Source organism: Poecile atricapillus, chromosome 12 (genome assembly GCF_030490865.1).
Source record: "Poecile atricapillus isolate bPoeAtr1 chromosome 12, bPoeAtr1.hap1, whole genome shotgun sequence".
In the NCBI taxonomy this organism is placed as follows: Eukaryota; Metazoa; Chordata; class Aves; order Passeriformes; family Paridae; genus Poecile; species Poecile atricapillus.
Window position 1 is genome coordinate 12,067,336 of NC_081260.1, and position 25,084 is coordinate 12,092,419.

Genomic DNA, 25,084 nt, shown 5'->3' on the forward strand with positions numbered 1-25,084 from the left:
AACCACATTTGTTTGCTTGCTCCGTATTTCTCATCATCTACTTTTTTTTTTTCTTTTTTTTTTCCCCCCCGATAAAATCCTGGGAGAGGGAAAGAAACTGCTGACCTTCAGGAAGTTCGCCAAGCTGAAGTTGACATTCCTGGACTCTTCAGGGATCTCGTTATAGCGGATGGTCACGTGAGGAATGATGGCAAGCAGCAGCGAGTGCAGGGCGTGCTGGTAGGACTCAGGGAACCTCTGGCCCCTGGGCAGCTGAAACCAAGAGCACATCCCAGCTCAGTGCTGCAAGCCAGCAGCTGGGGACAACTGAGCACAGACAGCTCTTTAGTGCTTGTTTTTGTTGCTTCCTAATAAACTGTGACCAAAGAAAGTATTGGCTGCAACTGCAGTAGGTAGTACCAGAAAAGGAGGCTGCACAAGCCATAAGGACTTCTGGAATCTTTAAATTACAGCTGAGAGTGAAAGGACAGAAAAGGGAAAAGTAAAGTGAAAAAGAAAGTTAAGCTGTTCAGCTTGGCAAGTTGTTCTGTTTTTTTTAACAGAGAGCCACACAGCTTTTCAGAAAATCTTCTGGAGGAGTTTGGGACAGTTCTGTAATGCAGCATTGACCAATTAATTTTTAATTAATAATTGAAAAATTAATTTTTACCTTGATTTTGTTTTCTTCCAGTAAGTACATTGCCATCGACTTTGCCAATGCTTCAAAGAAAAACCACGAGTACTAGAATGAACAAAGAATACTATTACTTTTCTCAGCACATTGGACATGACTGATAAACCCTCACTATGTGGGGAAGCACCTGTGTGGGAGGGAAAGAATCCAAATGGCTTTTTGGAAGCACAGCTCTGCTTGCACAGTTGACTTGGAATAGATGCCTTTGCTGCCCAGAGACCTCCTGCCAGCCTCAGGGTGGGAACAGATTTAGCCCCTCTGCAAAGTGAGTTTCTGCCTCTCTGGGCCTTTGCAGGGCTTGCACCCCAATGCACCCTGCCAAGAACCAGCTGAGTTTGGGGTGCAAGCCCTGCAAAGGCCCAGAGAGGCAGAAACTCAGTTTACCTCCCACGTGTGGCTTAAGGAAAGTAGGTAAAACTGGCAAAATGAACAGTCTTTTGGTGTCTCCTGCTATGGGCTTAAATAGAGGTTCCCTGCAAGAATTCATCTCTGTTTTCAGGAGAGAACCTCAAGGATGTGGATGCAAGGAAATGCCCTGGCAGCTTTGCCCCTGCAGTGGGTTTGGATGGGGATAAGTGCTGGGCTTTACACCAGACCCCCTTTTCTTCCCCTCTACCCTTGGCAGCGAAGTACTTTCAATACTTCACCTTGAGTAGCTTATTGATGGCTAGAAAATCTGCTGACTGCTTCAGGATGGTGGCCATGGAAAGCACCAGGATTTCATGGGTCATCTTCGCCTGCTTGGCACTTGGTTTCTCAGCTCTAAAGACGTACTGAGGCAAGAACAGCAGTGTCAGTGTGTGCCTGCTCCCAGCAGGGAGTCTGGAGGGGCAGTGTGTCATGACTGACCTTTATGAAGGAGCGCAGGTAGTGGTCCAGACCTTCCTCATGGCACTTGGACACGATGTGCAGAAGAACCCTGGGGAAAAATGTGGTTTGTGTTTAGCACGCAGCACGAGGACAAGTTCCTCTACCTCACAAAGCCCACAGCATATGTCCCATCCTGCTCAGCCCCAAAGGCCTCACTGCTGGCATGGCTTGATCTCTGCAGAGCGACAGTTCTTGCAGGCCAGCACCTCCACACACAGCTCCTGCACCATCCTTGCACAAAGAACTCAGATGATGTTCCCAAAGCCTCTTCTCCTTTTCTGTGCTGGCCCAAGAATCACCCAGACAAGCAGACCCTTAACACTCAAGACTCCTTGCACGAGGAGGTGAGACAGAACATTGTCCATCATTGTTATAATCTGATACCTCCTTGAACCCCAGAATTTATTCATTCTGGAAGCCTCCCTTTTTTTCTTTTATTTTATTTATATCATATGCTCCTTGTTACATGCACTGGATTATTTTGGGCTGTTGCCTTGCAGTGTGGGAAGGTCAAGCAGACACTGGGGAACATGCCAGCCCTTTGGACTCATTCCCAGGCGGCTGATCAAGGCAGCAAGAGCTTGGTTTCCCCAGCCATTACTGGGGATTTACATTCCACTCCCAGCCAGAGAGAACAACATACTATTGCATGTCGTCACAGACCCCAGAGGCCAAACCACAAGGAGGAGTTTACAAGCCATTTATCAGATAAAGAAAGTCTGATTAGAAAAGAGACATTAAACAGAAAGCTACTGACTGGAAAGCATCAGGCTAAGCTTTGATAAAAATCACTGGAAATGAAGGTGGGAGCTGGTCACCCAACAGGTACCTGGGGTCACCTGCTCCCCTGTCCTCACCCTCTGGTGCTTCAAACAGAGTGGAATTACAGTGCTCCACAAAGGAAAAGTTCTCACAGCCCGCATCATATGGCACAGGGCTGTGATTGCAACAGGCACCACATCCCTGGGCCAGGGCTCAGCCTCCAACCTCCACCTCCACGAGAGCAGGATGCTGCTGGTAGCTGGATGCATGCTCTACTGGCACCAGAGAATGATGACATGCAGCATCCCCTGTGCAGGCAGCACCTCACTGAGGCAGCACCATGGAGGAAGGTGCATGTTTGGGGGCATCTCTGGGCTCCAGGGGGTCTCTGCCAGGCAGGGAAGGCTGGAGCTCCCTGCAGTGCCTGCCCACCCAGCACTGCCTCCCAGGCCAGAGCACTGCTGGATCTCCAGCTGGCATAGCTGGGGCTGCAGAGCACTGCTGGGTCTGCAGCTGGCACCACTGGGGCTGCAGAGCACTGCTGGATCTCCAGTCAGCACCACTGGGGCTGCAGAGCACTGCTGGGTCTCCAGCTGGCACAGCTGGGGCTGCAGAGCACTGCTGGATCTCCAGCTGGCACAGCTGGGGCTGCAGCAGCCACACCCAGCCCTGGGGCAGCAGGAGCAATCCTGACACCAGGGACTGGTGTGCTGGGATGAGACCAGGACACTGCTCCCCACATCTGCTGCCTGCAGCTGGGACATGCCTGGGCACTCTGGAGCCTTTTGAAATGACAATAACTCAGTTCCCAGAGCCACCAAACCCTTTCTCTTTTGAGAAACAAGCCAGGAGTATCTTAAAAGCACCACAGTTTTCCTCACACCACTCCCAGACCAAGAGCCCCATTATGGCCCATGCCACCCACATGATCCAGGGGAAGGCAGCAGCAGGGGACAGCCAGCGTGGTCTCTTGGCACCCTGTACTGGGAAACCAGACCCTGCTGTGCACTGCCTTTTGTGGCTTTGCATTTGTCACTGGATGGTTCACCCAAGACTCACATGGTACAGTTGACAGCTACTTCATCCTCCTGCGTCACGTTTGTGAGGACTCTAAATAGTTGCATAAGAATTACAGGTAGAAACTGAATCATTACTTGGATCTCCATGGCGTGCAAACACTAAAACAAATGTTCAAAACACAGACACTTTTAGTTCAACGTGTTGCAGATGTTAAACATTTACAGTCTGCAGACATTTCTGTGGCAATGGGACAGGCAAAGGCTTCAGGGCGTGGAAATGCTCCAACCCACTGGAGGACACGGCAACTTGGACCCATAGCAGGACTTGCTGCCTCCTTCCAGCTGACAGATCCCAGCTGCAAACCTTCAGAGACCAACATAAATCCCTCAGGGCAGGTATTAATCCTCATCTCAGATGTGTCCAGGCAGCTATGACTTAATTAGAGGTCACATGCTACTATTGGATTTGAAAAGCCCAGAATTTAAGGCTGAAGTTTTGCTCTCAAGTCTTCTCATCACTTGTGCCAGTTTTTTGAAGTCCCATTTCCACAAATGCCTTTGGAACATGAAAAAACTGCTGCCCAATGACTTTCAGAGAGACTTTTCAAAGATTGCTGTTGAAAATGGAGTTTAAGGCCCTTGGCAAAGGTGAAGATCATCTCATGCACACGCTCTCCACCAACCTCAGAGAGCTCTTGTGCCTGAAGCTCATTATATGAGTCTAGGAAAGACAGCATGTTTCATTTTCAGTTTTCAAACCTTTAAAAACCAAAAGTTTTTAAAGCTGTATCTAGCTATTTAAATTACTGAAATTCTTGAGGTGCTGGTGGTTAAGAATCCCTCACTTGTGGTTAGCACATACCTATCTCCCTGTCTGTAGGCTGCACTGAGGGCACTGGGGCTTGGCAGGATTAGGACCTGGCAAAATGCTCACAACAAAACTACTGTGCTTGGCTTTGAAACCTGCTACTAAAATATTTATACATTATCTGACACACACTAAGTAACTCTGTGGTGACACATCCCCACCACTGGAAGTGGAGCTGTTGCTACAGCACCACTCTCAAGAACAGGCAGTTATGGAAGGAAACAAGGACAAGTAAATAGCCAAAAATAATATTCCCTGCAGAAGCCCTTGCTGGACCTGCTCCAAAGCCCTTACTCATGCTGCAGTGATTACCAAAAAGCTGGGCCTAGGTCATAGGTCACCTCTGCTCAAATTTAACTGGCTGATAATCTCACGTATCTTTTCCAGCCTGAGAAAGAACTCCTGTTTCAAATGGGCTTCCAGAAAATAAGGAATTGTGCTACAGTTTAAAGGGCTGAATCAAACCTAGAGCAGCACGGGAGGAGTGTGTGGGTCCACCAGGAGAGAGCTTTGCCATGAGCACGGCAGAGCAATGCTGACTGCTTGCTTTATCCCTTGTGGAAGGCAGAGGGAAGCAGCACACAGAAAATCGTCTGACAAGATAAAATGAATGTAGGGACATGAAAAAACATTTCATTTAAATACTAGCCCATCTGACAGGATAAAGCAAAAGTGAGGGTACTGCACAATGCACTGGCCCCAGCAAGGGTGTGTCCCCACAGGGAAGGGTTCTGGGTATTTGCTGACAGTCTGTAAGAACACAAATGAAGCCCAGTGACAGGCACTGTTCACCTTTAGGTATTTAACAAGCTCTCCTGGCACTTCCTTAGCTCCCGCCTGAACCAGCTGGCAGTAGTGGAAGAATTTGTGCAAGTGCATGTCCTGGAAGAGACAAACAAGTTCAATTCAGCAGCCTCAACATTTGTCAGCCCCTACTTCACCGCTTGCACTTGGAAATCTGGTGACTTACCTGCAGCAGTGGGCCATGCTCCCCATGACCCTGCCAGTGGCACTTTTGATCCCCAGCTGCCCTCTCCCAGGACTGCTCTCTGTCTTTTCCAACATACCCATCCCCTGCTCAGCCCCTGGCTCCCAATTAACTCCAGTATTAAGCACAAAACTTCCAGCAGTGTTAAAATTCTCCTGTGGTCCTACTCCCCTGAGCCCCAGTCCCCAGCCAACACCAGCCTGGAGAAACAGCAGCTCTCTCAACAGCTGCAACTCACAGAAACTGCTTCACCACCTGCCTCTCCAGCCTCCTACTTCCATCTGAGGCTCTCCTTGCCATTACTCTCCCTCCTCCTCCAAGGTTAGATTTAATTACTGGGTTATTTAACTCTGAAAAGCACCTGGAAATGGAATTTGGTGGGATGCACAACTACTGTGCTTCTCTCAGTGCTATACAGAGTCAGTAAATCTGCAGAACAGAGTTGGATGCTGAAAACCATTTGCTCTGAATGTAAATGCAGCTGATGGCATCCAGCCAAGGGCACTGCCCCAGGGGCAGAGCTGACAGGAGGTGCCCTAGAGAATGTGCTGGGGATCTTTGCTGCACATCACATGAAACTTAGGGAAGTCCACAACTACAGCAGAACACACAAGGACTTGGTAAAACAGCCTAAACTGCTTTCAAAGGCAAACCAGGACTGTTTTCTTGTGTCTGCTGTTGTCAGAGAACTTTTGTTTTCAAAAAAACTTTATTAAGTCTAAAACTAGCTTGGACTGAACGATCTTAGAGGTTCTTGGGAGTGCCCTTCTTTTTGTTCCTTCTCACCTATAGAATTTTTCCCCATTAGTTGCAGAGAAACCTGACTGCTAGTACTTATTAGGTGCTTGAAAACACAAAAAATTGAGCTGGGCCCAGGAGGGAAGGGGAGCAGGTAAAAGAGAAGGCAGGAGCAGCTGTGGGCTGGCTGGTTTCCTAAAGCTTCAGAACAAAACACTCTCAAAACTGTTATTACTTTAAAAAAAAATTCACCATAACCCAGACAGAACTACTTCTTCTTTTTCCTCATCTACATGGCCCCTGCGCCCCCTGTCCTACCAGAGCACCCTACAGTACCAGCCACCACCACAAAACTCCTAATACATCTTATCCACCAACCCAAAATTTCTACACATTCCTACCATTCCAACTTAGTATTCCACAAAGTCCTACAAGAACACCAAAATCAACTACTCACAAAAAGATTGCAAAACACAACCTCTCCTCCATCCTTTCCCATCTCATCTGAAAAAACTGTCACAGTCCCTGTTTCTGCTTTGTTATTAATGCCATAGTTATTGTTATTTATTTACCTTGTTAAACATACTAGTAAAAAACTGTTACTCCTACTCCCATATCTTTACCTAAAAACCTCTTAATTTCAAAATTACAATAATTCAGAAGAAAAAAATTTACATTTTTCATTCCAAAAAACCCTCCTACCCTCTCTAACAAACACCTGTTTTCCAAACCAAGACAGAGGTCTTTTCAACATTAATGATTCTACAGTTTGGGGAAACCTCTCACATCCACCAGTTCTGTCTTTTGCATCATTGAAGCAGGTCATTTGCTCAAATGTTTCCTTGGTCCTGCCAGTTATAGTGCAATTGGCCAAGGAAACATCTCATTCAGGCACACAATTATCTCATCCCATCCAGCCAACGGGTAGATCCCTGCAAGTAATCCCAGCCATGCTGCTTCAGAAGTATCTCTGCTTTGCAAACCGGGCACCAGGGCCCTCTTCCCCACACCACCTATGGCTTAGCTGTAGTAGGGACTCTTCCTTTGCACTTGTGCTGGAAGTTTTTAAGGTGTTTGACTTACCTGGGTGTAAATGGTTGAGTCCAAATGGATTCTGATTTTAAACAGTGGCTTTGCTCCATCCACCCATTTTGCATCCATGCTGGGCTGCTGTGAACAGACAACATCCAAGCACTTGGTCTCAGACTGTGGTGAGAAGGTGGCTCTGTGCAGACACCTGGCCAGAAGGTGCTGGCTGGGGTGGAATAAGGGGTTCAACACCACCTTCCCCCAAAAGACATGCACACAGAGCAGAGCTCACTCTCCTGCTCTGTGCCATCTGCAGCAGCCCAGCCTGCCACAGAAATATCCCCTGCAACCTGCACAGCCAGAGAAAGTAGAATTAAAGGTGTTCTGTCTCCCATCCCTAAGAACTTTAGGCTTTGGGGGTGCCCTGCACTAGAGATCTTTTCAGCTGAGCAAAGAACCAACAGAAACCCAGAACTTAAAGTGGTAACAAAAGCTCAACTTTGCTGTTCCTTTTCCATTCCAGCCCATTTCAAGTGGCCTTCCTACCTTCCGTGAGTCAGTGTCTGCCAGGCCCAGGTAGCCGGGGGGGAGGCTGGATGACACTGGCAGGTGCCGCTCCAGGGTGACAATGCGCCCGTCCTTCAGCAGCGGCGCCCAGGCGAACCCCACTGCGGAGGCAAGCACGGCAGCAGAGTCAGCAGACACACGCTGGAGCGTGCTCAGCTCCCAAAGAGCTCTGTCTCACCCTGGGAAATCCAAACCTGCAGCTGTGCAAGTGGCTGCAGCAAGGGATCAGCCACGTCGGTGTCATTAAATCACCTTTCACCCCGTGAACAAATTCAGACACATTCAGCACAGACCAGGAGCGGTGTGAGGGGCAGGAACAGCGTGTGAGCCATAGCTGTGCACCATGAGGGTCCTTTGAGGACTGGATGGAGGGAGAGGTTTCCCACCCAGTGGGACCCAGGTGTGCACATGCCTAGTGTTGGTAGGGTCTGCCCCTGAGACCCTGATCTCACAGCAAGTTTGTACTGGTGACTTGCCTGACAACAGAACATTTGTGCAAGTCAAGTCAGGAATGCACAGAAAGAGTTGCCAGACTGCAACAAAAATTTGAGTTTTAATAGAAACTAAAAACATTGAGTTTATTCCATTTCAGACCTACAATTTCATATTAAGTTGCTTTTAGAAAAGAAAATTCAGATAGGCTGGTAAGTTAATCACATTTTTTTTCATGTCCCTACATTTGTTTTATCTTGGCCTTTTACACTCCAACAGAAGTAAATTAAGCATTGAACATACCTTGAGTTTCAACGGTGTCTTGTTTTTTCGATGTTGCCTTTGTATTAATTTCACAGCTGACATGATAGAAGGTGAAAAGCAAATGATGCTTTTGATGGAGGTGAATTGGAAGCTCAATTTTAATCTAAAATGATATCATGATAGATCAGACTGTATTTTTAGTTGTGGGGTAATATTTTAGTTCTATTTCACTTCACAAGTGTTATGTTGTATGCAGTTACACAAGACACATTCTTACCCATCTTAAATAACTCCCAACATTTTCATCACATTTGCAACATTACTTATTAATGGGGGTGTGTGATTGGAGTGCACAAAGCGTGACAGTAAAGACAGCACAAAACAAACTGACATTAAAACTTGACAAAGGCTCTGGTTTTGCTGAGCCCTTCTGCAGAGGCAAAGGGCTGGTGATTATCTTTACCCATATTTCACCCAGCCCTGGAAAAAGAGGTATCCTGAAAATCCCCTTGGCATTGTAGCATCCAGGAAAATCTGCTGTTTCCCACACTTTGCTTTTACCTCATCGTAGAACTCCGGGCTCTGGTTGTGATGCAGCACGGCAGCGTACGCATTTGTGGTCAGCAGAGGGCCCCCGGGTTTGCCATATATGCACTGGAAACACAAATGAGGAGCTGAATTTGGGGTCCTGCCACCCTAAATCAGCTGGCCAAATTAAACCAGTGATCATGGAAACTCAGTGCTTTCCTCCTGCCCTGCTCAGCCTGGCTGGTACAGAACACCCAGCAGTGGCCAAATGGCAGCCCTAATAACAGGTAACATTAACCCACCTTTAATGGCCTGGCATCAGCTTCATCTGAATCCCTGAATTCAACACAGACAGCAATATTCCTTGCCTGAAATGGGGGAGAACAGGAGGATGAGCAGCAGCATCACCCTGGCCCACACCAAGCTGGCTGCAGGTCACTGCCCAGGTCACTGCCCAGGTCACTGCCCAGGTCACTGCCCAGGTCACCCACCTTTGCAAACACTTTCTGGTTCTCATACTTCAAGTGCAAGGGGTAGACATAGAGATGGTTTTTGTAGACAGTGAAGGGGTAACAGTATTTTGCAACTTCTGGGACAAGCTCCTCCACTTCAACTGCAATGTCCTCACAGCCCTTCTCAAAAGGTTTTATAGGAATATAAGAAGCTGTGAAACAATCTAGAAGAGAGTAAGAACAGAAAAAATTAGATCTATTAGAAAAGCCTTTTGGACAGGAGATCAGCCTACATAACCTGTGACAGGAGTTGCCAAAAGCCCATGAAATGACACTGAACACATCACAAGTCCTTTCCTTGCTTCAGGGTCTTTAAATGCAAGGTAAAGAATCAGAAACACTGACCATGTTTGTAAAAAAATAATTCACCATACGATGTTATGGATCAAAAATGTGGCATGAGATTGGTGGTAAAGCAGGCAGCTGGCTTCCTTCAGATATAGGATCTGATGGCCAAACTGTAAAGCAGTTCACCCCCTCAGGTAAATCTCTGCCCTTGGACCACATCTCCTCCACAGAATGCATCAGAAAGACAAGTCAGTGGTTGTGCTGAATTACTCATTTCTCATTGCAGCCCTGAGATACTCTTGTTAATAAAACAGCAAAATCCCCCCTAGAAGCATTAACTCCTGAGGCTCAGGCCATCAGATCCAAGGTCCTTACTTGTGAAGTCTAGTGGGATGTCTTTGATGATGATATTTAACTGGGCTGGAATGACCTGCTGCTTTGTCTTCTCTGGTCTGTGTTAGGAAGAAAGGAACAAGAGTGTGAACCTTGAAAGCTCAGGTGCTGAGTATATCATCAGCATTTTTTTTTGCTACCTCCAAGTATTTTAGAAATTGTCATCTCATGCTTACACTTAACTGTTTAAAAATGCATGTTAAAATGCCTGCCCAGCCCCTGCACCAGTCTCTCACACTTACTTCTTATACTCAGCTAAAAGCTTCAGCATATCTTCATTTGAGAGTTTGCCACTGTCTTGCTTGTACAGGGGTGAGAATTTCCCTTCAGCATCAAGAGTGCCCTGGGTGTCTTTGAAAACTGGTCTGCAGAAAAGAAGTGGTATACTTTCAAAATGCTGGTAAACATACAGACACTGAGGTCTTTGACACATCTGAAAGCAGTTCATCAGGAAGAGCTCCACTGGCCTGTGACTGCTCCCAGTACCACAGACCTCACTGCTCTCCCACCCTGACAGGGTGCTTGGACCCAGGCTGCAATTTGTCACTGCAATCACACGGAACATCATTACCCACTCCCCTTCTCCAGCCAGGTCAGAAGGACACCTTCAGTCCATTTCCAAGCCTGGTCCACAATCACAAATATCCTTTCATTCCCTCCCACTAACACCAAGTGGTAAAGCATCTTCCCAGTTGCATATGGGGTCAGAGCACAGAAATCCTCCTGAGAAAGGAGTGCATGAGAAAAACAAGTTTGGAAACATGCAACAGCTTCCTCCTGAAGCCAGAGCAGGAGACTGGACTCTGCCCTGGATGAATACCAGCATCTCTGCCCTTGAAAATAATGGCTGTCTGTGTATAATAACAACATTAAAGCATCTGCACTCCCCTTCTGTGCAAGCACTTTCCTCTGAGACCCACAGGGGAAATGTTCTGTGGATGCAGAGCAACACAGTTCCCTGCACCAGCCCACTCAGCTCCTTGGTGTCCAAAGACAGCTCTTTACCCAGCAGGAATAAACCTGAACCCAAAGTCGATGCCCACCCAGAGCCCACCATTAGGCTGAGTCCACTTGGAAGAGGGCTGAGTGCTCCCAGGATCCAGCTGCATCCCAAAACCACCATCTCAAAGATGAGCAGCCAGCATTACAGGAACATCCAGTTCAAGAACACACATTGCAAGCTGTATACCCCCAAACTCCAGCCCACTGTGACAGCTTTCTGTGTTCCTGTGTCATTCCCAGCCCTTTTGTCAGCATCAAAATGCAATTTAGCACTAGGAGGCAGTAGATGATCTTGCCTTCCTCTGACTGAGATTTAGAGAGTTAGCGCTGACATAGTTATCAGTCCCAATAAAAGAACAGCAAGGGAATGGGATCACTACCTCCAGCCATTCCCAAGAACTTTAATTAAAGCAGAGTTTAAGATGGAAAACAAACTCTGTCTGATTGCCACTGCCAGGCTGGGAAGTGCTCTGCTCTCATCCTGTCCCTGGCAATGGCTGGTGCCAGGAGGGAATTTCTGCAGTGATTCCCTTGGTAGCATGGGATGGTGTATTTTGTCCCTAGAAATGTTCTGCCCTGATAGCAGTAACTACAGGTCAGTGGGAGGGTTACTGCCTTCCCAGCCCTAGCACTGTTTACTTTTGATTATTTTGTTTCCAATTCTAGATAGAGCATTTCAGGCCAATCCCAATTCATTCTTGGGAGTTGGAGCCAAACTCTGCCCTCAGCTACAACCTCACTGACTTCAGTCACTTGGGCCCTTGCCAGCCGTGTCCCAGGTCACCCCCAGCAGCTCCCACAGCGGGCAGAGCCCAGCCCGAGGCACTGACCTGGCAGCCCAGCCGAAGGGCATCCGGTACTGCCCCAGACGGCTGCACACCTGCTTGGCCACCTTATGGACCTTCTGGGCAGCCTGCAAAACACGAGAGAGGCAGGGCAGCGTGTGCCAGGGCCTGGACGGTGCCCAGAGCAGCAGGGAAGGGCATTGCAGTCCCCAGGGAGGAGCAGCTCCCCAGGCACCGGCGCAGCTGCCAGACGTCCCCATCTGTCGCTTCACGCCACCTACGGCTGTGACTTCGCAAAACAATTGCAAATGTTGTGGGCAGCGTCCAACCTCCTCGGGACTAAACCGTCAGGGGATTAGTGCTCTGTTTGCTGAAGGGTATTAGCTTATTTTCCAAAACCAACTGCAACTGGCTCATCCTATACAGACTTACAGACTGTGCCAAGGGAATGCCATCATTACCAGGTATTCTATAATCGACTTTTCAGGAACTACTCCTGACTGGCTGCAACACGGCAGCGTCAGCTCCACCTGGATGCAGGCTGATGCTGGTGGTGGAGGCAGCAGGGCCTCTCCTTTGGCTGTCAGGAAACATTTCTTCACTCAAAGGGTTGTCAAGCATTGGAACAGGCTGCCCAGGGAAGTAGCAGAGGTATGAAAAAAACACATGTAAATGTGGTGCTTAGGGACATGGTTTAGTTGTGGGGTTGACAGTGCTGGGTTAATGGCTGGACTCAAAAATCTCATAGGGTTTTTCCAAGATAAAGGATTCCATGATTCTATGCAGACACTTCACTCTAGGGATGAACAGTCCCGCTTTTTCCTGCCAGCCCAGGCTTTGGCTTGGTGAAGTGTAATGGGGAAAGGTCTGGCCCCAAATGCTTGGCTCTTTCTTAAAATCCTCTGTCTCTTTCCAGGGGAAGGAATCAAGTCTCCCAGGAGAGCCCAATTGAAGCCAGCCTGGGAACAGTGCAAAAAGAAGGGACAAAGACTGCATCTGCCCAAAGGAAAGGCACAGAACAGGCCGTGTTTCAGCCCACTCCACTCCCTGCAGCAGCAGACAGCATCACTCAGTGGATACTCCCATGGCCCCAACCAGTACCTTCCCAGGGTCCGAGTTTTTCATGTAGGGCTCCACACAGTGGGCGATGCTGCCCTGCAGCACCTTCTCCACACGGGCCACCAGGAAGATCTCTGTGTGCGGGTTGGTCACGGAGAACACCCCCTGCAACAGAGAGGCAGCAGCTGCCACACAGCAGGACCCCAGTGTGCACCACGGGGTCTGGCCCTGACCATCCCACTGCCCCTTCCCACACCCTGCCCCAAGGATGGGCCACAGGGGCTCACCAGGCCTGAGCATGGCCAAGGCTTGGAAAACTCTCCCTGGCTCTGTCACTGCCAGTGAGCCCCGCGCGGCAACTTCGACACTGCCCAAAACTCAAGAGAAAAGCTGGCTCCTGGTTACCACACAATGGATAACAACACACTTCAAGGTCACTGAAAAGCCTCAGCAGTGACACAGAATGAGGAGAAAGTGAGATATTCACCCGTTTTATGTAGCGCAGGCAGGACTCGGGCACCCCGTGCACGAGGCTCTGGCCAGGGCAGGGTCCCTGCTCTCCCTCTGCTCTGGGCTCCGAGTTATCCAGCAGCATGTCCCGGACAGAGGGAGGGTTCAAGTCCACGTGGAAGTCAGCTGAAATCTTGCAATTACTTTTCAGGTCGAATAATGCCAAGCTTAGGAAAAAGGGCTCAACCTGGAAATTTTATTGAATATGTGTCTTAAAAAAATGTGTGGCACAGGCTCAAGAGTATCAACATGCACTGCTCTCCCTGATAAGGAAACAGAGAACCTTCTGCTTCTGTTTGTTCCTTTAGTTTGGTACACCAGTATTTTACAGGACTGTGCCACACAATCCATGTTTATTTGCTTTATAAATATACAGATCCATTTTTTCCTACACCTTTTTGCATTTTGATCTAGTCAGTTTGAACAAAGATATATGAAATATAAAGAATGAAATCCATGTTTTTTATGTAAGTGGTAAACTATGAAGTCAGGAAGAAAATATGAACTCAATTTATTTGAGCTGTTTATCATTTTGCAATGAGAAATCAGCTTAAGAGTGTTTATGATCACCTGCTAAAGATCACTATATTTATTTTCCAAAGTCTACCAGCTCTGGATGGCTCAACTGTGACACTCAAAATGTTCCTCAGATGCTATCCCAGGAGGAAAGTTAGCTCTCCCAGCCAGGAGAGCTCAAATACAAGGCTGACACTGCTGAGGAAATGCATGTGCAAAATCTGCCAAATGGTTTGTAGCTACTGACCTTGACAGCACCAGGCAAATGGCAATAATTCATGTAATTCTAATTCAAACATCCTAGTAGGCGTGCACCCATGGAAAGATAAAAATGCAGGCCTGAAGATAAAACTGTAGCATGCCCAAGACATTCCAGCATGACTTGGAGGCATTACATCAATGCTGAAAATGTGCTGATTAGGTCTCACTCTGGACCTGATTAAGGATGGATAACAAGAACCTTTGCTATTAGCAATGCATCCATCTGCTGGGAGTTATTGAGCCTGGTGTCGTGTACCAGAGCTGTGAGCTGCCAAGATGAAACCATCACAAAAAAGCCTTTGTGATTCTACCAGGCATCAGACAGGGCAGCAGCAGTAGAGATGGGGCAGTGCTGGTGCCTCTGCCTCCCCTGCTGCTCTGCACCCCTGCAGGAAAGGCTGACTCCAGCCAGAGCAAGCACAGGACGTGACAGCAGGGATTTGTTCTGGGAGGAAAGACTGGACGAGACTGGTCTGTTCAGCTTAGCAGAACAAAGGCTGAGGTGAGATGTAATAGCTGCCTGCAGACATCAGAGGCTCAGAAAATACAAGAGTTTTTAGGCTAAGGCACAACTTTGGCACAATAACAAATGCATATAATCAAGTGACTGTGAATAGAGTTAGGCTGGGAGTCAGAAGAAGGTTCCAGAACAGGGAAATCCCTCACCATTAGGGGAAATAAAATAAAACACAGCCATGAGTGGTTTGGAGATGGAACTTAATCATTTACCAACAGGACTTTCACAGGGATGCAGAATTTAGCAGACACACACTCCCCATTCCCTGTGCCCCTGAACCACAGGTTTCCTAGCTGTCTCAGTTTCTGGCAGGCTGAGGCATATCAGCACAGACCCTGTCCCCAAACACGTTTTGGAACACCAAAATACCAAGGCAAACAAATCCTGCAATGACTCTGGGCCAGCAGTCACTGCCTGTCCAGGTCCCACTGGTGCTCATGGCAAAATGGGATCATTTCACACACACCCCCCTCACCCCAGATTAATCTGACAAGGTATTTTCTTGCTGGTGAGAGGAAAAAAGACAAAGCAGGACATGCTGGAGCTCCCCTTACATTGGTGGGTCCTTCTTCTGCCCTGTCACTCAGCTGAGCGAGGAGGTTGAGGGAGAAGTCCTGGCAGCAAACCAGGAAGCGCCTGCTGCACTTTTCTTCAAAAGGCTTCACATCTGGCTCAATCCCTGAGAAATCGAGTCTCTAGACAGCAAACAAACAAATCTGTTCTCATTAAAAAAGAAAACAATCCCCAGAATAATGTTAAGGGATCACATTACTGCCAATACTATCTTTATCAATTTCTTTTTAAGTGGTCCAAAAGGTACAAGCCATTCACAAATAAGTACATTTGAGTATGTTACACAAAAGTATTCAAGACATGAATTCATGGGTATGTATCAATTTTTAGCAACCTGTTTTGCAGAGCACAGCAAACTAAACCTCAGAATTATTTCAGTTCCTTCCTGCATTGTTGTAACCCGGGGGATCCTCCCAAACACCATTTAGAGCTCAGGGAAGAAAGAGGAACATAAGACAATGTTACAATCAGAAAAGTATCTCCCACCATGAAGGTATGAGTAGGTTAGAGATGGCCCCTGTGTCTGAAATAGAGAGAAGGCACACATGGGATTGTGAGCAACATTTCAAAGTGGAAGGCATGTCCATCAGCACAGCAGTAACAGCAGTATGGGTAGAAACAGCAAAGAGTGTCTGGCTGGGAAATCCAAACAGGCTCAGTTATCATCACCCTAACCCAGAACAGCCACGCCTGGTCTGTGCCTCCACATCCACCTTCCTCAAAGAGCAGGCACACTTGCAGCCAAAGACCCTCAGCCTTTGACACACCCATTGTGCTGGGGGGTGACAGAGCTATCAAACACCCCTAAATACCAGCAGGTATTTTTGCTTCCCTTATTTTCTTTTCATGAGGGAAGCACGTTGCAGGTATACAGTCCTGCCCCCAGTTTCCTTAGCACCAGGCATACAAGTGTGCATGGAGCAGCACTGACTGGAGCAGAGACTCTGAATGCCTGGTGTTACAGCAGATCCAACTGACCCACACCAGAATGAAGCACTCTGGGTATAGAAAGAGGGCAGTGAATTCAGCCTAACCATTTGGTTAGGTAAAAGAAGTTATCTTAGATGCTCCACACTGAGTAATATTTCCATTTTTATTATCTGACTAGAATATTTCCTTGTTAAACCAGAATGTTCTATTTTACAGGTGTGAACATGCCAAACCAGAAGGAGAACCAGAAACAATGACATACCCTGGAACAGTTCTCTAAAACTCTGTTAGCAACTGCAGCTCATTCCACTGAAATCCCACACCTGGACCCTGGCAGAGAATTCAAGCTCAAAGCCAAGAAGAAAACAGGCCAATAGACACTGACCCCTACTCCAGTGCATCAGACCACCACAGGGTGTTTTTTTCTTTTTGTCTGTCCCTACATCTGAAAACTCCCTGAAGACTGAGGCTCTCCCTGTAAATCCCTGTCATGGCCTTTGCCACCACTGCTCCCTGTGCCAGATGTGCTGAGCCCTTGCAGCATTGCAGGTATCCATGCAGTACTTCTTCTACTGCTTCTTTTTGCAAGCATGAGAACCTCTCAGAGCCCCAGAGATTTGAAATCCAGCAACATCACACAAATGCCAGCAAAGCTGGAGGGAAGCCATGTGTGGAGCTGCTGCAACTCTTTCCTGAGCTATCACCTGAGCACTGACATCTCATTCTGCTCTCACTGACAGGAATATGGGCTGCACTTCAGTTCTCCACTGGAAAACATGCTGATTCTGCAGACAAACACTGTGGCCATGCAAGGGGACAAGAGAGGCACGACACAGTGAACAAATCCTCACACTGGCAAACGTGGGAATGTTTACCTGGACTTCTGGGTCAAAAGAAAAGATGTTTTGTCTTCCATCATTTCTGCTCAGTTTGTTTAGTTGATCTGTTTCTCTTCCATACTAGGACAAAGGAAGGCATTGATATTAGACGGCCACGCAGAGGCAAACACTCGTTATTGGGAAAGAACTGAGTCAAAACAAAATAATTATTTTTCAGGTTGCTTTTGTGATACATGAGCTGAGGCAAAGCACTGACATGGAGCAAGGACAGTACAGAGATGTGGCTGTGCTGAAGGACAAATCAGGCAGAAGCAGGCAACCACACTTGGAGGCGAGGAACACAAAGTCTCAAACCATCTCCATCCATGACAGATTCAGGTGGGATAACAGAGACTCCACCAGGACTTGGTGACTGCCCAGCTCCCCCAGAGCTGGAGACACAGAAAGCAGAAAAGACCTCTCACAGGTAAGCTGGGCAGAAGTAGCTGTGGGTGGGGAAGAGTGATCCTGCAAACACAATACCTTCATCAGCTCTGGGTGCATGCTTCTCTCCAGGCTCTCCAGGATGTTCTCTGACTTTCCCGGCGTGCTTGATTCATCATCTGCAAGGACACAAGAAACAGATGTTCAAAACAACTGCAGGAGCACAGCTCTGCCAGAAAGCATCCTGCAGTATTTGCTAACAATAGCACAGAAACAGTTTATGGAGACTTTTCCATTCCTTGGGAGTAAGATTTTTCCATGCATTACCAGTATCAAAGTGTACTATTACACTCTGCTAGATCTGTCCAAAGCCCAACTTCAGCACAGAGCCAATTTTCCAGGAGCCTTGAAACTTCGCCATGGATTTCCCATCCAGAAGAAAGGTCACGTTTCCCTCCACTTTAATTCCTCAGACTATCATCTGTGTTATACTAAGTCTCTTTGCATGATACTGTGTGTCAGTCACAATTCTTGCTTTAAATACAGTACAGTATACACTTCTCCAGGCATTCTGCTTGTATCCTGCTGCAGAAGGGAGAAGGGAGGTGTTTACAAACTGACCTTGCACAGATTCCACAGCATCTTTCTTCTCTTGCACCAAACTCTCAGTATTGCTCTGAATGATCTTCCTCAGAGTTACCAGCCATTCCTCCATCTCCTGCTCAGTTTCAGCTGCAAGATAGTGGCTGTACTTGTCTATTGTCTTCAGCTCAAACGCATAGCGGCGCATCTTGGGACACTGAACAAATGAGATTTATATTACATTTTCCACAAGAAGCCAGCACAGTACCTGCCACACAGCTCCTCTCTGGGAAAGCATCCTGAGCTGAAATACCACAAAGGCAGGCACCGTCCCTGGCACAGCAATCCAGCTGCAATCACAGGGGGCTTCGTGGCTTGAGCAGTGCACAGGTCCATGGCCAGCTACTCTGAGTGAAGGAAAGCCAGACTGAGGCACAGACATTGCACCAAGGAGCAGGAACAGGCTCATTCTGATGTCATCAGACCTGTAAGATTTACCCAGAGAACCCAGGAACTGGATTTTTCTGACATAGTGAGTAATGCTACACTCTGGGACACTTAGAGGCATCTAAAAAAAGCAAGTGGTACAACACAGCTTTTTGGAGCTGTGCTGGCCTTTCAACAGCATTTTCCAACCAGGAGCCAAGGCAAGTCTGGTGCAACCTGGGAAGTACATCCCATACATCACTGAGGTGTGTGCATTACTGCTTTTACTGTGTTCAGAAAGATAAATGGAACCTCACAGCTCTGACTCATCCATGCTGAAGCAAAGCACTGGGGTAATTTAAGCCGCCCTGCACCACACTCAGTGTTTGAAGCCTCTGCAGAGACAGCAAGGGCAGAAGGCAGAGCAGCAATCCACTGCTGCACTTCACTCTAGCACAACTAAGCAAGCCCAGGATTTAGACCTGTAAAAATGCTTGCTCCTAAAACCTTATGAGCCCTGAGCAGGTCCTAAACTCCAAAGGACTGCATGTTTGCATAGACTTCTCAAGATACAGTTTACGAAACAAGAAGCTGGTGCAAGCAGCAATTAGAGGAGGAAGGTGCCCCAGATAAGGTAATACCATTTACTTACAGGCCTATTGATCAGTTTAGCTGACCAGCTCTGGGTTAGTTTGCAATTCCATGCCTTCAGACCTCGAGAGAGCAGGCCTGTCTCAGAGCCAGCAATCCCTGAGTCCATGCAGAGCCACACAGAAAGGACACCTACCTGAACCACATCATTGCAAGCATCCAAGAAAATGCAGCCTTTGGATTCTTTTGAAATTTTCTCATCTTTGTAGGAATTCAGAATATAAGAGCCATCTGTGAGCTGTGACAAGTAAAAATACCTCCTCTTGAATACCTGTAAAAATACAAATTCTTGCTCAGGCAAGTATTCACTCTGCTGTACATCACAAAAAGAAGTTTCCCTATCTGCCCTCCCTGCTATTGAGAAAATACTGTAACACGAAACACTGCTGACCCTGGAGTGTTGCAGATTCACCCATTTGAATATGGTTTGCTTTTACAAAGAGAGATTTCCATCATCTTCTGTAATTTTAATGCACTTGTTATTATAAGTTTGCCCATCTAAGGCAATGCCCCAGGGCTTCCAGCTCATCTCTCAGCTGGCTCCAGCCTCATTTATCTTTACAAAGTAATGCTGCACAGTAAATTCAGATCAGTGCATTATTTGAAGATCCATCCCACCCTAGAGCAGGTATTTCCAGAGCCTTTTTCATATAGACCTCAGTTAGAATTACAAAGCAATTGTCTGGAAGACTTAGGAACAGACATTTGGAAATTCCTAGCACTCAAATGCAAGCCAAGGGACAAGGCAATCCATTCAACTGCTTTGGGTTTTTTGTGGCTCTGGGTTTCTTTACACAAATCTATTTTCATGAACTGGCTTTGGCTTAGTGTCCAATTCTTACATCAAAAAACCAGTAATTTTGGGAGAAGTGTTCCTGTGTTTGTACTACTGATTTTCATGAAGAAAAAAAAAGCTCTCCAGTATCTCTCAACATCTTTCTTCATGCTTGTCAGCCAAAAGCTACTGGACTATAACTCAGGAGAACATTTTGGCAGCAACTGTGGCACCACCATATGCTGTAAGGAGCAGGGTGCATTTCACAGTTGCTGGGTATCCACATTAGGAGAATCATGAAGGAAGCCAGGCCAAGCAGCACTGCAAGAATTGCTGCTGTTCTCTCTACCTGGAAGATCTACCAATAAACAGAGCATTTTTCATCCCACACGGGAGATTACAAGTAATTTCCTGCTTCTATCATTACTGACACTAGCACATGTTCAGTAAAACCATTTGCTTGCAGAGAACTGGGCGGGAGCACCACGCCCTGAACCATAACCCATCCCTGCTGAGAGGGAACCTCTGGCATCACTTGGATGATTAATGAGCTGTAGAGATGCTCCACGGGCTGTTGAGCTTTAAGTTTTATAAGATTTAACTAAACCTTTAGCTCAACAGAGCATAAAGATACATGGAAAGCTAAGGATGTGAAGCATTAATCCAGCCTAAACACTGATTTAGCACTTCACTGAAGCAATCTCAGGAATTTTGGCAGTAGATGCTACAGAAACCCATGACAGATCTCTCTCTAGATATTACAGGGTTGATATCCCTTGTGGTTATGGGATTTCATGCTAAACTTTGCTGAACTCTGCTCAAAAGCAAATGCAGAATCAAAGAGCAAACACTGTTCCTGTGATCTGTCCCCCATGCAAGCACTGCTGTCAGAAATCATTGTCAGAAGATGAGGATCATTTGAAATGAATACTATGAACCTGTCAGCAGAGGGAACATCCCCCTCTGATCAGGCTACAGGTGCTGCTGGTGAGCACCAAGATTGCAGAGGGATGGCTGGAGAACTGGGAAAGTGCATTTGGGCAGAGAAGGACAGAAGGACAATCCTGATGTTGCAGTGCAGGCCACCAACACGCTGCAAAGCAGACAGGGAGAACTGAGCCAAACCAGAGCAATTCTCTGCAAAGGAAAGGCTGCTCTGAAGTAAAGGGTGGCATCTTCAGCCTAATGAGAGTTTGCTTGTGGTTCAGCTCTCCACAGAACACACTGCACATGCTTAGCAACAGTGTGAGGCACAAGAGCTCAGCAAAGAACCAGCATTCACAATATGGACCCATCACAGCAGCCTCTGCAAGCGGTGATAGATGATGGTCAAAGTCCTCAGCTTTCTCTCATGTGCCTTAGAGGTGTTTTGTAAGACACAGCTCAGAGAACAGCTACTGATTCTCAATACTTTGATATCAGAGTTTCACTGGAGACTCTGGATCTTATTAATTGAACTGAAGCCTGGAGTAGCTCAGATAATTCTCTGAGAGGCAGGTCTGAGGTGCAGGCCACTGAGACCAATACCACCAGAGGCTCAGACTAGACCAGAACCAACTGATTACTTTGAGCATGAATGATACTGCCTCCAGAAGTTTCAGGGAAAAAAGTTGCTTTAAGCTTGCTTAGAAAAGCAGAGGATCAGAAAATTCTTTTCTATCACCTTCAAACCCATTTTAAAACTCAAATTAAAATTAGCGCTATGAACAGTCCTGTTCCACTTCTCCTGAAAGCATAACTCATTGAATCAAGCCTTGGAACAGTTGGGCTTTTTGGGATATATTTAAAACATCCTCACAAAGCAGCCTTGCTGCAGCCATCCCTCAGCTGTACCACTGGGCATCATTCAACAATCTCCGTGCTGGAACAAGGGAGCTCCATGGTGAGACAGCAGACAGCCTCACTGCCATAGCAAAAACCTGTGGCAGAACTATTAAGAATCTCTGCACAATCTAAGCAGTGTCACACTGGATTACAAAGAGCAGAGAACAGGATGTCTCCTGTTCCAGGCAGCTGGTGCTTTTAGGTCAGTAATGCTACATCTCTGCAGTAATATCACCCCTGCTTTAAAAGCCAAGATTTATCATTCTATTTTAAAGCTGGCCTCTCTACATGTTTCCAACCAGCAAGGAAACTATCAATTCAGAAAGTTGTCTTTACAGTGCAGCTGTTTCACTTATCCCAGTTGCCTTCCCCTCCTTGGCCTCAGCTGCTCATCCAGAAAACATCTTGCTTTACCAGAAGATGCTTCACCTTTTTGGTTAGCTTGCTTGTCATGGCCCAACTCATATCAGTCTTACATGCTGGGAAGGAGAGGGTCAAAAACTGTTGCCAAGACTGGGTTTTCCAGTCCACCATGGGATAGAAGAGGGGCAGATGCCCATCCAAACCCAGCCCTTGTGCTCCTGGGAGCTTTGGAAATGTGGCCTGAACATTCACAAGTAACTGGACCAAACTCACCTTCATGGTAACAGTGATGGTGCTGTTGACATTTGCTTTGTGCAGCCAGCCCTGCTTTATCACACCACCCTTCTGGGAGCACAGCGAAGAGGAATCCTGAAATACAGCAAACAGTGATAAAAAGAGGAGGTCAGGTAAACTGTTTCCCACAGGAAACTCCTCTTGGAAGAAGGGATTTGTCCACCCTGGAAAGCAATACCACTTTAACTACAGCAATACATGTAGAATGTATGTGCAACAGGTACAGCTATACATACAGTGCTATCACAAAAAAAAAAAAAAACAAAAAAAAAAACCAGGGATATTCCTTTCCAATAAAGAGGAAAAACAGGCTAGATTGGGTCACTTTTGAAAAAAGAAAGATTACATCTATTCTGATAGGGCTGCACAGTGATTTTGCAATGAGGCAGTGAACCTGTTGGTTCTTATGCAGAATTTCAAAACTTGAGGAAGATGGAAATTTTAAAGATGGTCTGTTTAGGAAGTTGCAAAATGCAGAACTCTGAACTTATTCTGTCATTTCCTTTTGTCATTCTCACATTTTATATTTCAGCAAAAACCACCAAACCCCAGCAAAATAACTGAAATGTAACTGGCTGATTTCACATTTACCAAACCACAAAGTTTCAAGTGACCCAACCAGGCTGCTCTTGGCACACCAGACAGGGTTTCCATCTGCTCCTGTCCCATGGTCCCAGAAAGAAAGAATGGCTCTCCATTCATACCTAACCATGACCTCCACTGGGGAGAGAAATGAGAGGCCAAATTGATGAATAAATCTCACCCTAGGGCTTCCAGTGACTCAGCAGCAGAGGCAGCCTCATGAGAGAGCTGGGTTATAGAGCCTGCTGCTTCCAAAGGGGCAGGTTTTCACTCTTTTCATGTCACACTTCCAGAGTACATTTTCTGACACTTTATTTCCCCAGGTAAAACAAGCCATGATTTCTGCTTTATAATGGTTCACCTTTTTTTCATTGAAGACATTTCTTTTACTTGAATTTCCATTACACAATTCTAATGCAAATGCTCTGTTGGGAAATTGTAACAGAATCCTTTAGATATGGCCATGCCAAAAGATAGAAGCGTCAAAACATCTGTGAAAGCACTTGGAATATTCTTCCACAACAAACCTCAGTAACTTCTCTTGTTTGAGTATTTGGGGCACTGGCCAGAAGAAGAAAGGTCTCCACATTTTGATAGCGTATTTTTGTCCTTTTGCTTTTGTGGAAGCATGCTGATAACAGTGCACAGCAATGTCTCCAGCCCAGAGCAGATATTTTTTTAAGAGGCAGCACCTCAAGTTACTGATGTAATGCAAACCAACAACATAGCTAAAAAAAGATTAAGGCCAAACTTAACAAAATATTTCCATTTATAAAGAAGCCAATGCAGTCCAGCCCTGAGGTGTGCTGGGACATACCCTGATAATTTGAGAAATGTGCATGAAACAGCCCCTCCAAACCTTTAGCTCTGCAACAAAGTTCCCATTTTACCTCTTATAAGCTCCTCAGCAGCAGCATATTGGTGCCATGGGAATTTTAAACAGCTGGGCTAAACCCTTCCCTCCATAAACAAAAACTTCCTAATGTCACGTGCATGGATTAATCTCCACGTGGTACTTGAAACAGAAAAACACTGCCCATCCCCTCTGTAGCAAATATGATATGCATGGGCAGGAAATGTGGCATCTGCATCACCCAAAATAACCAGGTCTGGGATGTTCCAACTGGCAGAACCCCCAGCTCACCCCCACAGAGGAGCTCCAGGGCTGCAAATCTTCCCCACCCCAGCTGAGCACAGATGCCAACTTCCAGAGGAAGCGAACACCTCCCAGCACTGGCACAGAATGTACAGAGCAGGACTGGCACACTGTCAGCGTGCTGGGTCAAACGTGGTAAACCACAAAACTTTCCAAGAGGAGAACCCCAGAATCACAGTGTAGCTGAAAAACAGACTGCCCAGTTTTAGTTCTGGACATGAAGAGTTTTCCTTAGAAACTACTTGGCTTATCTTTTTTCCTCTTCCTATGATGCTCTGTTTCAAGGGGAAAAGCCATGAGAAATATGACTAATCTTCCAGATAACTTAGGAGACCCTTGGCTCCAAGAGATTATCTTGTCATATTTTGAAATAAATCACTGCCTCACTTTTGATCCCATTTTCACAGCAGAAAGCATCTCACCAGAAAACAATTCCTAGGAACTGAATTCTAGCTTTGCTTTATGAAGTTAACTTTATAATGTATCCCTGCTTTTTAATGGGAATACATTAAAAAAAAGACCCAAAAAACAACCTTCTCCTTACCTCATCCTTTTCAAAGTCTTCATCAATTTCAAACACATGGCTTGGAATCTTGTCTGGCCTAAAGGATTTGCTGAAATCACAAGACATTTTCATGTTTAATGAATGGAACATGAGCATCGTATGAGCCAGCAGCTGATGCTGGATCCAGAAGCAGCAGCTGAACTGCAGCTACAGAGCACAGAAGATGAATTGCAAGAGACCTTCAGCTCCTTACAGCTGGGGAAAGCTAAGTTCTGAGTGCATTTCATGGAAATTAAGCACAAGCAGTCTAATTAGCTTTCTCTTGATAGCTGTTGGATTCTGCAGAGCTTTTGCTGACTTGCATTTATGGAACAAAGAGAGAGCACTCTGGTTTGTCTTCCATCTTTACAAAAAAAGAAGCAAGATCAGACTACAATTTTAACATTATTTGATCAACAGTATGACTCCATTGCTGCTTCACATCCCCTCGAGACCCTCAGAATAGACCCACTACATCCAATTAAGAAGAAAAAGCACTTAACAAGCTTCCAGCACACGAGCAGCCTGGACAGGGGTCCAG

At 46.5% G+C, this 25,084-nt stretch overlaps 1 protein-coding gene across 3 annotated transcripts in view; it reads right to left on the reverse strand.

Moving 5' to 3' along the window:
• Positions 1-25,084, reverse strand: part of DOCK11 (dedicator of cytokinesis 11) — an 80,304-nt gene that overhangs the window by 36,947 nt on the left and 18,273 nt on the right. For 2 of the 3 annotated variants that reach the window (XM_058847666.1, XM_058847664.1), the window contains exons 5-28: positions 24,544-24,613; positions 22,241-22,336; positions 19,142-19,276; positions 17,968-18,145; positions 17,446-17,525; positions 16,960-17,043; positions 15,136-15,276; positions 13,265-13,474; positions 12,820-12,942; positions 11,764-11,846; positions 10,174-10,296; positions 9,914-9,990; positions 9,230-9,414; positions 9,041-9,106; positions 8,772-8,864; positions 8,250-8,373; positions 7,494-7,615; positions 7,002-7,088; positions 4,985-5,074; positions 3,365-3,483; positions 1,523-1,592; positions 1,321-1,446; positions 650-721; positions 106-252 (exon numbers count right to left, since the gene is read on the reverse strand). In XM_058847666.1, coding sequence (XP_058703649.1) covers positions 106-252; positions 650-721; positions 1,321-1,446; positions 1,523-1,592; positions 3,365-3,483; positions 4,985-5,074; positions 7,002-7,088; positions 7,494-7,615; positions 8,250-8,373; positions 8,772-8,864; positions 9,041-9,106; positions 9,230-9,414; positions 9,914-9,990; positions 10,174-10,296; positions 11,764-11,846; positions 12,820-12,942; positions 13,265-13,474; positions 15,136-15,276; positions 16,960-17,043; positions 17,446-17,525; positions 17,968-18,145; positions 19,142-19,276; positions 22,241-22,336; positions 24,544-24,613 — 2,701 coding nt within the window. The remainder of the gene's footprint in view (positions 1-105; positions 253-649; positions 722-1,320; positions 1,447-1,522; positions 1,593-3,364; positions 3,484-4,984; positions 5,075-7,001; positions 7,089-7,493; positions 7,616-8,249; positions 8,374-8,771; positions 8,865-9,040; positions 9,107-9,229; positions 9,415-9,913; positions 9,991-10,173; positions 10,297-11,763; positions 11,847-12,819; positions 12,943-13,264; positions 13,475-15,135; positions 15,277-16,959; positions 17,044-17,445; positions 17,526-17,967; positions 18,146-19,141; positions 19,277-22,240; positions 22,337-24,543; positions 24,614-25,084) is intronic. The other variant, XM_058847665.1, reaches the window with a different exon arrangement.